The 15,120-nt window shown below is 36.9% G+C and overlaps 1 protein-coding gene across 9 annotated transcripts in view; it reads right to left on the bottom strand.

Moving 5' to 3' along the window:
- The window catches only part of LOC131067769 (uncharacterized), a 290,039-nt gene that overhangs the window by 254,459 nt on the left and 20,460 nt on the right, over window positions 1–15,120 (bottom strand). For 6 of the 9 annotated variants that reach the window (XM_058002912.1, XM_058002916.1, XM_058002917.1 and 3 more), the window contains exons 3-9: window positions 14,022–14,116; window positions 13,401–13,939; window positions 12,988–13,213; window positions 12,505–12,858; window positions 11,873–12,026; window positions 11,587–11,724; window positions 8,137–8,218 (exon numbers count right to left, since the gene is read on the bottom strand). In XM_058002912.1, the coding sequence (XP_057858895.1) occupies window positions 8,137–8,218; window positions 11,587–11,724; window positions 11,873–12,026; window positions 12,505–12,858; window positions 12,988–13,213; window positions 13,401–13,939; window positions 14,022–14,116 (1,588 nt within the window). Of the gene's footprint in view, window positions 1–8,136; window positions 8,219–11,586; window positions 11,725–11,872; window positions 12,027–12,504; window positions 12,859–12,987; window positions 13,214–13,400; window positions 13,940–14,021; window positions 14,117–15,120 lie in introns of those variants that run through there. The other 3 variants (XM_058002915.1, XM_058002920.1, XM_058002921.1) reach the window with 3 other exon arrangements.

The following is a 15,120-nucleotide window of genomic DNA, read 5'->3' as shown; positions in this document are numbered from 1 at the left end:
GTCTGTGACTGAAGTCGGAAATCAAGGATTCACTGGTAGTCTCATCCCTAAAATCTAGGGATGCTCCTAAAATTTAGGAAACAAGCCCAATCTCTCTGAAACTGAACCCAAAGAGGCATCTCATGGAGACCCAACCTTGGGCATGATCAAACCTCCTAAAAAGTAGGAACTGCCTCCTAAAAACAAGGAATGTCTCCCAACTGATCAATAACTGCTAGAATACCAAGTCTCCAACACTGAATAACCATACCGGGTCTCTGTCCAACCCTGTCAGCCTACAAGACCCCATAATAAGCTGACTCACATGTCTCTGCTAGACTGAGCTAGAGTGGGGACATGACACATGGATACTTAACAGTCTAATGATTTACTCAGTGTTGCATTCATCATCATATGTGAAGGCCTAAACAGACTGTTTGCAAAGGCCCAGATTATGGAGGCTAAAGGAATAACGGAAACACCCATATATGTTAATTTTCATTTTGCAGATAATACTTTTCTTATTATTTCTCAATGTCAAGAAAATCAAAAATCTCAAAGATACACTGGACCTCTAAGAAAAGGAGGTCCTAAAGTGCATTTAGAATTCCTGGAAGTACACTTGGCAGAAGTGTATTAGTGCTATCCACTCGACCTGAAACCTCAATCAAAAATTCTATGGAGCCCTCTACAACATACAAGAAAAAGGCTGGTTCATTGGACATGACAAGGGATATTTTTTGCAAGACAAATATAATCTATACATCCTGTGCTTGTGGTCAAGCCAGTATATTCGCTAGCCCTTATTCCAATATGGGAAGAAGTAGAAAATGCAATTGTTTGTATTCAGCAGAAGCTCCTATGGCAAGGCCTCAGAGAATATTAAATACCCATTAGTCTCATGGAACAAGATCAACCTACCAAAAAATAGGGGATATCCGGTCTTAAGAGTGTTCTAAAATATGAATCCCTTGGGCGAGCAAGGCTTATGACTTTAGTGCCAATCGTTAGGATTCTTGTGCCATAATATCTCACAATATGAGGTAGTTGTATTATGTTACTAGAAAAATACATTTATGAAGAAAGATTTTGCATAAATTGACAGCATGCATTGCAATCATATTCAAGCACTAATAGGAGTTGTCATAATTAAGTAGTTACTGAATGACAAAGAAAAGGGATAAGAAGAGACGTAGCCATCATCAAAATATGCCACAGGATACAGGATCATAGAGGTGGCAACACTGAGATTCCCCCTACCCTAATGCCAGTTGGGCTAATTAATTAATGGCTTTAGGTACTCAGCATATCCTTTAAAGGCAGGATGAAGAGGTATAGGAGTTTTCTCAACCAACACTCGTAAGACCGTGTTTAATATTTGCTGATGCAAAACATAACTAGTCAATGAAGTCATAAATCAGAAAATAATAACTTACAGAAAAATTCATAATCAATAGCAATTGCTAGCTCCAAAGAGAACTAAGATCGAATGTACCTTCATAAATAACATCTTATAAAAGGAATTTTTAGTGGTTCGGTAATCACATCGAGAGCCTCCTTTCAAGTTCAAGTAAAGTGCAGCACCAAACAGAGTAAACAAATGCAAAATAATAAGGATTTCTTTGATAAGGACAATACTTTGTGGATATTGTTGTGCCTTGCACACACTCCCCGTCGTCGACAGGGTCCCCCCCTTTCTTGGTTTTCCGTCTCGTCCTCACTCAGGTCCTGAGTAGGAGGCCTGGTAATTCACAGAGAGGTGATACAGCAGCTAAGAATTTGAATGATGGAGGATATCTTCTCTCGAATAGGAGAAATAAAAGATCAAGGGCAAGAAAAAGCCGAAGACTTACTCCAAGACGACTAAAGATGAGCAAAGGAATCGCACGATTCATATTGTTACCCCACCTGCAAACAAACCAGCAGATCAGATTGCATTGGTTGATTACAATGTCACGACCATCCCAATAGGGTGAGCAACCAAAGAGCAGGAGAGGGAAGAATTCAAAGATTATGTGCAAAATATGCTCAGACAGCTTGACGAAATGACCACTGAGAGAGATATGTACCGAGCTCATGCTGAGCAAGTTGAGGGGTACATAGATCACCTATTGAGACTGTTGTAGCATGCCACTAAATCCCATGTTCCCCCATTGGCACTAGCACAAAATACTACAGCTGAATTTGAGGGTGTGCGTGACACTGCCAAGGCCGTCAAGGAATGGATCTGGGGCATTAAAGTAAAAAAAAAGAAGATTATTAATGATGTGTTTGAAGTAACAATCAAAATACAAGCAGCACGGATAAAGATGTTGGAGGTACAAAGGGAGTACGCCAAAATTTAGGAAACGGTTGGCTTAGCTCAACCACTCATGAGGGCTCTTTTCTGGACTCACACTTGGATTTTGGCACTGCACTCTGTCTTGGATCCCTATGATGTCAATACTTTGAAAGAGTGGTATTGGATTGTCAGCATGAAGATGGACATGGCAGACATCGTTAGGAAAATTTGGGAGGAATGTGAGGACTTATCCCATATCAAAAATAGCGGTGAAAATATCCATAAGGCATTGGTCATTGGCTAGACGGATACCATGGAGGATGTTGATGTAGTGTCATGATGAAATGCCAGGTTTAAGCCCGATAAAACTGCATACTCTGTGGAGGACATAGAGTGCATCAGCAAGCTACACACAGACATATTGCGCTTCGAAGATCAACAATCGGATTGGCGCAAGCGGCTAGGGATAGTGGACTCTCATCTTGAGGGCACGCAGTTCAAAGTGCGCAATACTCCTTTTCCCTCTAATGAGGAATTGTTCCATGTTTGTATAAAATTTCAAGAATATGTTCGAGAAGAATGCATGACACACCGGGACATCTGGAAAGGTTACTTGCGTGAGGAAGTTGAATTTTTGGAGAAAAAGTCTACTTCGGGGAAGGAAAAAGTGCTTTCTTGAAAATATCTATTTCTTTCAAATTCTAAATGCACTTTTTCAACATAAAGTTTCTTTCCAACTACTAAAGTCATTGTAAATTTTTGAGCTCCGTGCAAGTGCACTTTTTGGAGCAGCTTTATGTTTGGTAGTTGGTAGTTATTAGTTACTTTATGGTTGGTGGTGATATTTTGTTTTCCATTTATGGGTATGGGCAGCCATGTTTGATAGGATGAATATGGGCCACTTGTAGAATCAAATCCTGGCCATTCATCCATTTTAAAAATCTATGTAAGGGATAGTCCCTTCCTTCTTTTTAGTAAGAAATTGTGGATTGTTGCAAAAGCTCTGCAGAAATACATTCAGACTTAATGGAAATTAAAGTTGTTACTGTTTCATGTGAGTGCATGGTCTATTTTTTCACTCTCTAAATTTATGTATGCATTTTGCTTTACAAAATAATATGTGCAAGTTGATATCTGATAGAAATCTTCGTGTTCATACCATTAAGGATTGGTTGATTGCAAGTTCCTCTGCATGGTTAGTCTAAACTTATTAGTATGCTTAGTTCGGTTTTGAACATGGAATGTATGAATCTCTCAAATTCAGTGTTTATGTTTAAAAACTTGAAAATCTGTTTCCCCTTTGGAGATTGCATCAATTTTATGTAGTTGTGAGAATTGCTGGTGAAATTAAAATTTGATTATTACAAGATTTCTGTCTATTAGCTTGAAGGTGCTATTTTTAGGTAGATTAATTAGGCATTTTCTCCCTCTTTTCCCTTCCTTTTTCCCTTTTTTTTACCAGAGTTGAAGTTCGAACATCATCATATTAAAGTAAAATCTGATGAAATCGAAACTGTAGGATCTTAGGGAACCTATGCGAACAAAACCAGTTATGTCTAAATCGTAAGTCCCCTTTGTGTTTCCAGCAAAACACATCAAACTGTTGAGCTATCCTGCAGTCAAGACCTGACAATCAAAACCTTGAGGTCGTCCCCATTGATCAACTAAAACAGCATTAGGGATTTCCTTATCTCGAGAGAGGATAGGATACTTAGCATTCTATTCTGTGTTGATTGGAGAGAATTGTAGCAACACGACCTTCACCACGTCAATAGATATGAGAAGATGAGTGTGATTTGTTGGCAAGAATTATGACCAATGATAATTGATTTCAATATTTCATCATTAATGAGAATCTCAGTTATGAATTGGCCTAGACCTCCCTATTCTAGGGTCAGTGTCCTCTATTCAAAACAACCTACCAGCATAGATCAAATGCCAAATTAGTCACCACAAATTGCACACTAACAATAGTATAATGGATCCACATCACTAACTCAAAGCTAAAATATTTCTATATCATTAGAAACCTCTAATAAATGTACTTTATGATAGTATGAACCCTTTAGTTTTCGTAAGAATCTAAAATATTTCTATATCCTTAGAAACCTATGATATACGTACCTTATGATAGTATGAACCATAAAAGCATTAATTGTTTGGGGAATTAATCGGCAAAACAAAAGTATAAGATTTTTTGAAAAAATCGGATTTACAAAAAAACGTAAAAAATTGCAAAAAAACAATCAAAAACTACATTTTTTTACATTTAAGGGCATTTCCATACCATAGAGATATTGTAGGCAAATAAAATAGACACTTCAACATATGAATTGTAGAAAATAGATTTTCATTGTTTATTCATATTGTTGATTACATTGCACAAAACATACCACAACATAAATAATATCTAGATGGTGATAGATGTCAAAATGTCGATTACAATATAGTTTGTGACTTTGTACAAAGTCAGCCTATAAACTAAGTACAAAATTCCAAAAAATCAATTGTGGGCAATGACATGCTAGAGGGCAAGAGGCCCTGATGAAGAAGTTCCCGAGTGAGAACCTGTCCTAGCTCGTTCAACCCATTCACAATCCAAGTTGGCTTCCATCATGAGATCAAAATCTCCAAGCTCAAGTGAAGTATCATCAGCAGCAGCAGCAGCAATCAACTCAGACTCTGGATCTATCTCATCAAGGTCAATTGGCTCGTCTTCCTTAATAGTTCCTGATTTTGCCCATATAGAAATTAGTCTTTGTCTTACAAGTGAGAAACACAATGAATAGTGAATACAATTTCAACTACTACAACTATATATTAATATTCTTACCTTGAGCTTTCTTTATCTTCAAGCGGAGGTTGTGGTGAGCAAATACCAAGTCATTCATCTATTCTTGTGTTAGGCAGTTGTGTTTCTTGGAATGTATGTGTTCAAAAACACTCCAATTACGCTCCCAAGTTGATGAGCCGCATGGTTGGCTCAAAATGCGCATTGTTGTGACCATTTCACAACATCACCCCATCAAAATGGGGACCCCCTCTTTTCTTCAAGCTCTCCAATCTTGTAGTTCTCATCTCTTGCCAATTTGAGTGAATGGAGTTTATGTAGGGTCATCAATGAGATTGATCAAAGCCTATCGTGGCGAAAGGATGAATGGAAGGTGTCATAGAGAGGTCAAGGTGAACGAAGACAACAGGAAGTTTGATGGAGGAGTTTCTTAGATCGAGTCTAGTCAACTATCCAAGGTTTCTTTTATGGTCTGATCGTACTTCATCAAGAGGCAAGTAGCAGGAGCAAAATTTGATATGAAAATTTCCTTTGCTCCCAATTTGGAGTGAACTTCCTAGAGGGCACTTCCTTTGCCTCCAAATTGGAGTGAACTCCTCTTGGATCGACTTCCTTTGCCTCCAAATTGGAGCAATCTCCTCCTAAAGGCCATTTCCATTGCTTAAAGATTGGAGTGACCTTCTCTTGGACTCACTTCCATTGCTTAAAGATTGGAGCGACCTCCTCTTGGATCCACTTCCTTTGCCCCCATTTTGGAGCAAACTTCTCCTAGAGGCCATTTCCATTGCTCATAACTTAGAACAAACTATGCTTGAATGCATTTCCATTGACCATGATTTGGAGCGAACCTCTCCAAGAAGTCACTTCCATTGCTTAAGAAATGGAGAGAATTTCTTAAGGGCCACTTCCTTTGCTCCTCATTTGGAGCGAACTTTGTGGATTAGACTTCCATTGCTCCTAATGGGTTATTTTAACCCAGGGCACTCCACAGAGAACATCATTGGCACCTTCACAATTTTCAATGAGGGTGTTAGCTCATTTTCTAGTGTACAAATTAGACCCCAGTCCCCCCATTCCAGTTCCAGCATCCTCGACTCTTCTTTGGTGATAAGTCCTCTCTCTTAGATATTTGGAATGTCTCACAAGATCTTCCCCTTCTAGTAGGACTAAGGATTTCCCACTTTGAATTGATCACTTATTTTTGTTCATCAGGATGAATCTCTGTATTTGTTTAGCATTTAGTTTTCTTTCAGTTTTGTAGCTTCTTTGAAGCCTCTTTTTGGCAACCCCTTGGGATTATCTCTAGTTGCATTTTCAAGTCCCATTAACCTATTTTTGGTCACTTGTCCACATTAATATAATTGTTTATTTTCTTTCTTTCTTTCTGAAGCTTCCTTTGGTCTTCAAACATGTTTGACATGTCTTGGAAAGGTTTTGTGGCTCCTATTTCCTAGTGGCTCTTCAAATTGCCTTCCCTGAGTATTACTAAGTTGTCTTTGTGCCCTACATTCCTGCAATTGTGACATCTAAAAAGCAAATTCCCACAATCTATTTCTTGTCCCCAACCTCCCAAGCCTGAGTTGAAATAGACTGCATGGATCAGAGGTTTTACTAAATTGATTTTCATAAAGCTCTTGCCAAACAAGGAAAGTTCTCGATTCCTAATTGTATCTGCCATTCTGATATATTCTCCCACTGCCTATGCAATCAAATTTAGGATTTCTTCATCCCAGAATTTTGGAGGTAGTTTGTATAGATGAACCAAAACTGGTATTTCAGATATTTCTTCTTTTGGGTTGAAAAGAGGTGACCAAAGCCACATATACAAACTTAAATTCCAAAATACACCTCCATGAAAAAATCTATCTCTGTCCTGTGTGGATTGAAACATAACTTGGAAGAAACCAAATTTCTGGTCTAGGGCATTCAACATTTCAAATCATCGATGGCCATGCACCAGTGAATTTGCAAATGCATACATGAACAAAACAATGCCCAAGTCACCTTGGCTAAGGTTTTGTCTGTGAGCTGTATTAGTGGAATCTCTTCAGCTATTTTGATGTTTAGTTCTCCCAATCTAAGATTAGCCTCTTGAAGATCTAGACCATTTCATATTACCCTCGAACAGAATATAGCAGATACAAAAACACAATAATATCCTTAATCTTCAAAAGAAAATACATTGCTTTCCAAGGTTTGTTCCACACATGGCTGAGGAGTTTTGGCCAGATGATTGGAAAGGACTTTGTCCCTATTTAAGGACTCAAAATACACAATATTACACAGGGAGATCTGATTTTTTCTCTTGGACAGAGACTTTCCTTTCCGACCCAAATTAAAAATATTTTGCAGTGAACCCTTCACCTCCAGTGCCACACGAGTGTCTAGAAACCCAGCTACTCCAATTTCCCTGGTGCTAAAATGTCATCACACCAAACACTGCATCTTCTCTGTACGCATCTGAAACCTTTGTCTTACTATCACTCTATATTCTCACATTTTTCCAGCAGCTTCTTGTTGCCTTGTTAAAAATCCTTTTTCTATCTTCACATTATCACCAAAATTGCATCCAGAATGTGGGGTAATTTCATTTCACCAAATATTTTAGGCATCTATTTAATAGCAAGCTAACTATTATACAATGAGTGAAAATTTGATAATACTGAGGTCAAATATCTACGTTGTATTTGTTATAATTAAAGACATCGGGATGCGTTGAAATTACCCTTGGAGACAATATGCTGCTAATTTCTGGAAAATAATTGAGGTAATTATGCTAACATCGGAAAAGAGAAATAATAGCATTTTCCAGCAAAACATTACCAGAAACAGAATAAAGCGGCCCTAAAAGCATGATAATATGCTTAATCTTAAAAAAAACTGCTGCTAAGGAGTACGAATCCAGAGGAAATTGATGCTATTGCAATTGAAAACCTCTACATAGTCAACAAAATTATCAGAGTTTCAATACTATCAACCATCAAAAATATCTGTAGTGTTATCAACTATACGTTTCTGCACTCTCAAAGACAACATAGTGCTTCTGAACATAAAATAATAAAACCACTCATGTCCCAAAGCATACCTGATAGAATGGGAACTTGAACATTGATGAATGAACTTGGCTGCAGATTTTCCCATCTCTGAAGAATAGATACCTTTCAAACCTAAATAAGCACAGTGTCCAAATGCAATCAGAACTTTGAATGGATACTAATAATCATATTATGTGCAAAAAAGTAATAACCAGATACAGAAAGTCATATATTATTGCTATTCTGACAGCTTGAAAGTTGCAGTGATGATAAAGGTAACTCATTCTCCTTTACTGTAAATGGAAATTTCAATTAGTTGAAGAAGACATTTCCAAATTACAATAATCCCATTAACCTAACAATGAGTCTTAAGTGGGTATAATGTAATCATTCTATAACATCAGAATTTCTAGCCTAAGTAAAGGTAAGACTTTAGCTGTCATGGAAACAACCCACTTTCTGAGGTAAGAGACACAAAATTAGTCTTACCTAACAATGAGTCTTAAGTGGGTATAATGTAATCATTCTATAACATCAGAATTTCTAGCCTAAGTAAAGGTAAGACTTTAGCTGTCATGGAAACAACCCACTTTCTGAGGTAAGAGACACAAAATTAGTCACCCTATTCCATTGACAATATGAGAAAAGAAATGAGTTACTCAAGAGCTAGCTTCCAAATAGATTGTGCAGTTATAGTTGCAAGCAGCATTAACAATTAGGCGAGAATCAACACAGAAGATTTGAGATGGCTGTATTATCTATGGAATAAGACCAAACGACCATTGCATACTCTTGCTGGACTGAATAAGGTAACACTGCATTTTGACAGTATAATTTTAATAGCTGTTCTTCATGCATTTCACAATCAAGGGAAGTAGTGCCTAAATATTCCTGTCCTACACATGAGAACATAGAAGACTTTCCTGATACAAAATCCCCCATCTCCAAGCTAAACTTAGGAGCCCTTCATCAGGCAGTGCTGTTCTGAAGGTTTTCTTACCAAATGGTACCATCAAAGGCCTTTTTGATTAACTCCTTGTCAAATAAGATAGAGACACAACATGGCTCCTATTGCCAAATAAAACATTGACACCTACACAGTTGCATGGTATAGATTACTTTGTCAGTTCCTAGGAACATCTAAATAGTGTCTCAATAAACCAGAGCACTCATGGCTTTCGCTTTCTCTGTCAATCCCAAGTTCACTCCCTGATGTTGAAGACAGTTGAGAAAGGAACTTTCTAGAAATTTTATATCTTATTTTAGCTTGGTTTGTAGAAGCCTGCAACCTAACTGTACTTTCTAAATAAGATCCAATCTTAAAATGTCCTACTTCTAACCACCCCTTGACTGTGATTTCAAGTAAGTGATCTTTCCGATATTCACACACGTAAATTTTGCAGTTATAATGGCATTGTTGCATGCTAGAAGTGGTTCATAAAGCAACATGGCCCCAAAGCTTTTCCAATCCAGAACTGAATATCAAGCTCCAAGTTCTGATGCTGTCATATTAGGCTTTGTGGCGTGATATCTCTTTTTTGGTACCAAAATTACTTGTTACTTTTCACTGAATAACTTGGACTAGTGATATCATTGTAGGTGGGTAGGCCTGTGTACAAATGTGAGCGAAAGAGAAAAAAATGGATATCATTTTGGATTCTTCAAGATTAGTCTCCTCATCTTTTCATTTTGGAATGGTTCAACATAATTTATTAAATTAAAAGAAATAACAGGGCAGCAACTTCAGTGTTTTTTCAAAAAAAAATCAGGGGTGGACATCACACAAGCCAAGTGTTAGTCAAAAGATGAAGTGGGGAGGCTCTTTTTACAGTTAAGATCTCAATAAACTTTTATGAGACCAGAAACCTCTCCCAAAAAGGAGATGATCCATAAAGGATCAGTAAGAGCCAAATTTATTAGAGGAATCAATTTCAGAACTCTCAGCTCTCAGAAATAACCTCAAAAGTGCATTAGCGTGAAACCATCAATTCCCTATAGGAGTAATTTTCAAAACTGCCAACAGTTTTATCGCGACATCAACAGAGGAAATTGTAAGTGAACAGTTTGGTATTTCCTTCCAGTTCCTTGTTTTGGGACCTCCTAGTGCACAAGGAAATCCCAGCTCTTATTTATGTTGTTTGTAACTAGGTCAATATGGGTTCGGATTGCCTTAAGGCAACATCCGAACCCATTTAGGACTGAGCCCTATCCTAAAGGGTAATGTGCCCCCAAGATTGAGCCCAGCCCTATACTTGCACGCCACCCTAAATACTCCACGCCACAATAAATATATTGGCGCCAAAAAAGGAGGAGGCCGACTTGAATTAATAAAGGCTAAAGACACATATAAATAAAGACATCTTTGCAAATACAATTTACTCATTCAAGCATTCAGCGAATCAGCTCTGCATGTAAAAGGTGCGAATTTACACAAGGACGGTGCGAACTTGTCTAGGCTTGTGCGAACTTGTCCAAAAGGACATAGGCCGTTTTGGTACAGACTTGAAGAGCTTAGAAGTGCAGATCTGTCATACAAAAGGGATCAGATCTGAAAAGGAAGCTAAGTATTGTATTTGTGATATTAAGGGAGAATATATAATCTGACCTGTGGGTCTTTAATGCTGGGTTTTTCCTCCTTGGAGGTTTTCCCAGGGTATTTGTGTTTGTCTCTTGTTTACTTCCTTCATTTCTGAGTTTACTGAATTATGGTTTACTAAAATGTTACAAATCTGATTAACACACTAGGGCATAATTAAAGGACATAAATCTGATTACTGATCTAGGGCATAAAAATTGCGATTTATGGACAGGAAAGAGTTGGATTGTATGATGGGGAGGTAAATTTGAGTGTTCTCAAACATCAAGAAGTAAAATTCCAATTATAATTCACACCATAGACTTAACAGTGTATATGTAACCAAGTCAAGGAAGGGACATATTGTATTCCACACCATTTTACAGCTCATTGTATTTTTGTAGCTTTTAATAATTATTCAGTAGCAATGCAATTGCCAATACCAAGCCACTTTTTCCCTTTTGGAGGTTTTCCAAGATAAAATCTATGTGTTCACTTCTCTATCATGGCATTCTTCCCCTCTAGACTCTCATTTATTTTGAATATAAACAGCACAGTCCATGTTACTTAATAGTGTTGCTTCTTGATTTCTATAAGCATATTTTGATGAGATTGCAGATCAGAAATACACCTAGATCAAGCATCAAGCACTTAATTATAGTGAATACAATACGAAACTGCCTAAATATAATATATATGTGACATTTTAGCCAGTTTAGAAAATCTGAGCTTTGAATTTTGTACAGATATAGCTTACATGTAGAATCATAGGAGAATGTAAAAGTTTGTCTGCAAGCTAAGTCATTAAACCTATGTACCCATGCAAATGCAGATGATAATTCAATTTACGTATAACAATTTGACAGAATGACCGGTGCATCTCGATGCATAAGTGATAAGCAGAAAATTCTCATATCAGACTCACCAAAATCTCTGTGATGTGTCGGATCATTCAGGGCTTGTATAAATGGACCCAAAACAAACCATTCTGGAATTAGTGCGCTTGGGTTTCCAATTTTTGACCAATCCAACTCCAAAAAAGACTGCATAATCATTCGACGAACTGCAATATTTTCGTTAGGAATAGTGAGATTCTTTTAAATATAAACTAGTTCAGAGGGGTAAGAGTAGACCAAAAGACTCATTCATGTTAAGAGAAAATTCATTCTGGAAATAATTATACGTAAATAATATTTGTTACTGTCAGCTACCTTGTGGATTTCCATGGTGAAATCCACGTTGCCACAACACAGTTATCCACAAGAATGCAACATCTGCATATTCAATGTGACTTTGATGATCCCAAATGAGTGTATGTTGGGTTCTGGTGTCACACCCCTCTTTTGTAGCTACTAATAAAGATATCTGAGAAACACAAAAATATTCACCATCAGGTAATGACTTGTGAAAAGTAATTTTTCAAAGATTCTCGAAGATACCACAGAATGACAATCCATAAGTTTCCCTGCATTGTCTGAGACCATGATGATAAGGAAAAAAACTTATTCCACTTCTGTTGCATTACTTCATACAATATAATCATTTCCTATAACTTTATACGTCATAAAATGTCACTCAGAAACTCGCTTAAACTGAAATTGTTGGAGAACTGTTCACATCAACTGGTAATGTCTATATCCCAAATCAATCTTTCTTTATTCAACATGTTTCATATAAACAAGTAAAATAGAAATACTGTGTAGCCAAGACATAGAATTCAGAGTACAAATAATCTGTTCTAAATATGACAAAGCCTTTAATTACACAAAAAATTGTATGCAATCTTTCATAAAATCCACCTGCAAGATGTGGCGGTAATACAAGAGAATATAGACAACATGACCTGATGTGACCAAGCTGCCTCAATTAAGTGAGTCCCGTACTCTTCAAGCATTTCATGCAAAAGAATAAAAACCTCCCAACGTTGCCAGCGGTCAGCACCCTTTTCATGGTCTTTATTGATAACTCCTACACCTAATGACTTTGCCTCCATTTCAGCCCATCTTTCCCTCTTTGTCATGCCAGAATTAGCCAGGCCTTCTTCATTTGTCTTCTCATGCTTTTTCTGAGAGCTCTTCTTCTTGGATTGATCATCTATCTTCTGGAAATGATCATTGCTCGCACACTGTTGCCTATTTTCTAAAGCAACTTTTAGAATATATAATGATCTTTTACGAGTTATTTTTTCTTCGTCAACCTGGTAAGGAATTTATATATTTTAACCAAAAACCATCATAAGAACCACAATAAACCGAGCATAAACTCACTAGGCAATTTCTTTCTTATTCAAATGTACTTTAGCTTGCATTTTAGCTAAAAGACTTACCAAACCTGCTCTCAGATACTCCCAGAATTGTTTTTCTTCCCGTACATCAAACATTTTAAAAGTATTTGTATATTCAGAATGTTCCTTCCCATCATTAACAGAAGGTAACATAAATTCCAAAATTAAAGACAATGCTTTGTATCCATCTTGGCGCTCGAGTGATCCCTGGGAAAACAGAGACTTGCAGGAGCTCCAAACTTTCTGCATGACAAGTACCCTGTAGACCCTTTTCAAATCTCATTTTGGTATGCAAGTTTGACTTAAAGAACAAAAATTACAAAAAGGAAAAGTGACTTTCACCAAAAGAAAGATTTTAATATTTTCCAAATAAAGTCTTGGTGAACCACAAGTGCATTTAACTAGCAGCTGGATCACGAAGAAAACAAAACATCATCCAAATGCAAAATAATTACCTAGAATTGACATTTAGTTTCCCAGGAGAACAAGCTTCAAACATTGCAAGTGTATCTACTGTCTTCAGAAGAGATGGTAAAAGCATTGTCATCACAGAATGTCGCACATTACAATCCGTAGATTCTGAAAGCATATTCAATGTTGCATCTAGAAGACTTGAAACCATATGGCTAGAAAAAATCTCTACAGCAGAACCATGACTGCCATACCCATCCTTTGGCAGAAAACTAACTCCACTAGAACTCAATACCTTCAAAGCAGCCAGCATCAATGTAGCCAATAACTGGCATGCCACAGATAAAGGCAAAATCCCGTCTATGAGTCCAAAATGGTCTCCAAATAAGTTCAAAGATTTCATGTCACTTATGGAACCCGTAACTGAGGGGTATAAATCAGCCTGCAAATTATAAGATGAATGGTCTAGTGGCTCAGAAGCAACACAAGATGTGACTGACTTTAAACAATAAGGTAGTAATATCACGTCCATCTCTCCCCATGAATGCTTTTCCATTGCAATGTCGGCCAATGCCTCTGCAATCTAATAACAATGTTTCAGAAATTTCAAGATACAGGAGAAGTTAACTAGTCAAACACACATTTATTGCAGAAGATAAAATTACCTGATTATGCAAGATGGAATGCGTAATAGATGTTCTTTTCAGGATAGGGATATACACTCTCCAAATAAGTGCTATCAAATCATCCACATCACTTCCTATAACCATAAAAAAAAGTAACTCCATCTGATATTTGGAAATAAATTTTTTGTTTCCTTAATCCTTTAAAGGGCAGCATAAAAAGAAATTTCATTTTGCATAATTTTAGATGATTTTCTGCTTTCCAAATGTTATTATAAAAAATTTGGATTTCTTGATCCATAAAATAGAAATGGCTATGCCATATAATAGTCATCAACATACAGATCTAAATGTAGAAATTATGAACTGCACTTTCTAGACAAGTAATTAACTATGAACTTGAAAGGAAATGAGAGCAAACAACCATCACCAAATAAGAAACTACGATTTTATCCTGGAGCTTAAATTCTGGAAGAAAACTCCAGCAAAAGTGAGAAAAATTTCCTTCTTATCCACCATCTTCAATCACAAATACGGTCTTAGGCCTCTTGGACACAAAACCAGCCTATAACAAACTAATTTCAGTCCCTTAGATCATGCAGATCACCTACACAATCTTCAGTTCTGATTTTGCCTAATACTGTCTATTTGGAATCTATGAATCCTCTTTGAACTCCATTAAATCCCTCCTTTTCTTGCAATTGAAAGCTGTAATTGCAAATACGATGGATTATTATGCTTGTAAAAACATTATAGGAATCTCAGAAGTCACCAAAAGTAAAATGGGAAGGAAATTTGAAGCATTTCTCGGCATGACAAACAACTCCAAAGAATGAATTTTAAGTCAGGAGCACTGGTTTTGAACTATAAAGTAATAAGAGAAATAAACCACTCAAATTTAAAGTACTCTAGCTGGGGCCATTTAGATCCCACAAAGCAATGATGATGAGGCAGTGCAAATAGATAATTTGGATGTTACAGTATGTTAACATGCAATAAGGAGTCAAAAATTGAAATTATACAGACTTCAGACAGATTGTTAACACAATCAAGTTTGAACTCCAGGAAAATGAAACCATTGCTACAAGTTAGGTGAGAAGGCCTTCAGCGCATTAATGAACCTCAATGACTTAATGAGACC

This window comes from Cryptomeria japonica, chromosome 5 (assembly GCF_030272615.1).
Source record: "Cryptomeria japonica chromosome 5, Sugi_1.0, whole genome shotgun sequence".
Lineage (NCBI taxonomy): Eukaryota > Viridiplantae > Streptophyta > Pinopsida > Cupressales > Cupressaceae > Cryptomeria > Cryptomeria japonica.
Note: the sequence above shows the minus strand (reverse complement) of the source record. Positions and strands in the feature narration are given on the sequence as shown.